At 40.3% G+C, this 2755-nt stretch overlaps 1 protein-coding gene across 1 annotated transcript; it reads right to left on the reverse strand.

The window, feature by feature from the left end:
• Window positions 1–1627: 1627 nt before the first annotated feature.
• On the reverse strand, window positions 1628–2755 carry LOC127870005 (inward rectifier potassium channel 2-like). Its single transcript, XM_052412667.1, has one exon. It carries the CDS (start codon window positions 2753–2755, stop codon window positions 1628–1630), a length of 1128 nt encoding a protein of 375 aa, XP_052268627.1.

The following is a 2755-nucleotide window of genomic DNA, read 5'->3' on the forward strand; positions in this document are numbered from 1 at the left end:
GAGCTTCTACAGAGTAACGGGTGTGACATTTTACAAAATCATATACTAATACTGTACCAATGGATACAAATTAGGTATACACACAATAAGTTAAGTAAAATAACACTTCAACGTGTGACGCGTTGCAGCTGTAAATCAAATTACTGACAGTACTGGTGTGACGATGCTTTTTAAGGGATGGATATAAAAGCATCAATTTAAGTTTATCTACATCACCACAATTGTGTATGTGGGTACGAAAATTTTGGTTACGAAAAAAATGGGTACGAAAAATTTGCGTACAAAAATTATGCGCACAAAAAATTGGGTTCGAAAAAAAATTTGGGTACAAAAAAATGGGTATGAAACAAAAATGTGGGTAGGAAACAAAATTTGGGTACGAAAAAAATGGGTACGTAAAAATTGGGTAAGAAAAATTTTGGGTACGAAAAAATATTTGGGGGTACGGGGAAGTAGAACCCGTGGGGAACTTGACCCATTCATCGAAACTGGGAGGCGGGTTACATTCTCGATCAAATATAACAAGAAATATCTTTAAAAAGATATTCGACGAGTATTTTCTGTACCAATTATCTTAAAAAACGCTCTGTTACAGTAAAACGTTTGTGGGTTATAACATTACGTTACGTAGCAGATATATTAAAAACTTGACATGCTCTTAAATTACACCATGCTCTTTGATTTCACATGTATATCATACCAAACTTTATATTTCGTTGTTTCCTTTCCTAAGTTAATGGTGTTATGTGTACGGACGTGATTTCACATGCCCATGTGCATGAACATATAATTTTTCTCTTTTGATTATTGTTTTTTCTCTTATTCAATAAGCTTAGGCATGTTTGTTCATTAAGTACGGCAATAATTTCATGATGATTCCCGAAAGTAGGTATGAGCACATAGTCGAATACAACTTGAATACATGAGTTCGTCCATGAACACATGGTAAGGTTAACTAAAGCAGCGATATGACCTAATATGTGTTTAAAACAGAAAACAATATCCAACAAACGAATGAATTATCAAACATAGTTTGTGCACTGATCTGTAATTTCTGTTTCAAAAGTTTATTAAATATGCAAAATGAGAGAGAACGCAAAAGAGCGAGTTTCATGGATGTCGCACGGCTATTATGCTGTTTATATACCATTCTCGCTTTAACGTGATCGCGTTAAACGTTAATTATACACGTTTTTATCCGCAATTTATTTACAGAATCATGATAAATGTCAAATACAATACTGAAAATGCATAGTTGTTTTATTGATCTATAAACATATAATGGATTGAATACAACTGATTTCAATTTAACATTTTCAAACTATTATTAAATCTTTCCCCCAGAATATGCTGTCCTATATATAGCTGAGCTTCCTTTACCTTTATCAATGATTATCAGCGATGTATGCCGATTACAAAAATCGAGCTATCTCAATCGGACTGGCTTGGTCTTTTACATAGGTCGCCATGGTGAAGAATTTTTCATGGTATGATAACTTAGACGAGCTGATTCGCAGCATCGTCAAAAACCATCGCAGTACCGGTATTCAACAATCATCAGTTTGTTGTCCAATGCATGGATACAGTTCCACCTCTGTTACAGAACCCGAGTTAAAGACAATCACACTCAGTCATTGCCAGACGAAGAAATCAACCGCTCCCATAGCTTATCAGTCTGAATGGCGTCGAAACCGTCGATATCCACCGTGTGACAATATGCGTTCGTCTGTTGATTTTTCACTAACTGCGGACTGATGTCGACGAACTGCTTCCCAATTTCGATTTCGTGCGGGAGAAAGGATCGCCTCAGTTGGACGTTGCGCCCCGTGGAGTCGAAAACACCCTCGAGAACGACTATCAGCTCGGTGCGTACACTCTGTAGCCTTTTAATCATCTGTTTAGCGTTTTCTTTTATTTGACAATGGATCACCGCTGGCCACAGTAGATTGATGTTGCTGCTTCCGCTGTCTGACACGAACTCCACCACAGTTTCCGACAGTGCTTCCGTATTCGAGTCTCCGGATTCCTCGAGTTTCAGTCGCTCTATGATTACACCGGACCCCTTGACGTTTACCAGCTCGGAGGGACCTGCATTCCCAATTCGAACCATGAGGCACACGCTGTTGTTGCAGATTCCCACGCACGCTAGCTCACTGAACATAATTGCATTATGGGTCCGCTTCCCCGTTTGCAGTTTGGCCACTATAATGCCCGCAGTCACGCACTGGACAGCGATGCCGACGATAAACTGAATATATACCACGAATACCGCACCACTGCACTCTGAGGAAGGGTTACGGTAACCGTAGCCAATTGTGTGCTGCGTCTCCAATGAGAAGAGAAACGCTGATGAAAAACTTTTCACGTTTTGGAGACATGGAATTTCGTTTTCTTTCCGGTCCCCTGATAAATCGCCGTGAATAAGTGCTAGAAGATAATAAACGATCGCGAAGAAAAGCCAGGTCGAGATGAAGCCGACGGAGAATATCACAATCGTCCATCTCCATTTCAAATCCAGCACGGTATTGAACGGGTTCTTGAGGTAGCGGCGGCGGGTGTCAAGGCTGAGCTGGTCCAGACAGATCTGCAGTTTGCCATCTCGGTTCACGAGCCTGGAAGGAGCCGACTTTGCGTCGCGTTTTGAAGCCGTGTTGCAGCTTTTGCTCTGCAAAAGAACATGTTTGTACATGAGGTTGTAAAAGGACTCGAACTCACGATTAGAAAGTTGCTTACTTAAATGAAACCTCACTACCAT

This window comes from Dreissena polymorpha, chromosome 2 (genome assembly GCF_020536995.1).
Source record: "Dreissena polymorpha isolate Duluth1 chromosome 2, UMN_Dpol_1.0, whole genome shotgun sequence".
Lineage (NCBI taxonomy): Eukaryota > Metazoa > Mollusca > Bivalvia > Myida > Dreissenidae > Dreissena > Dreissena polymorpha.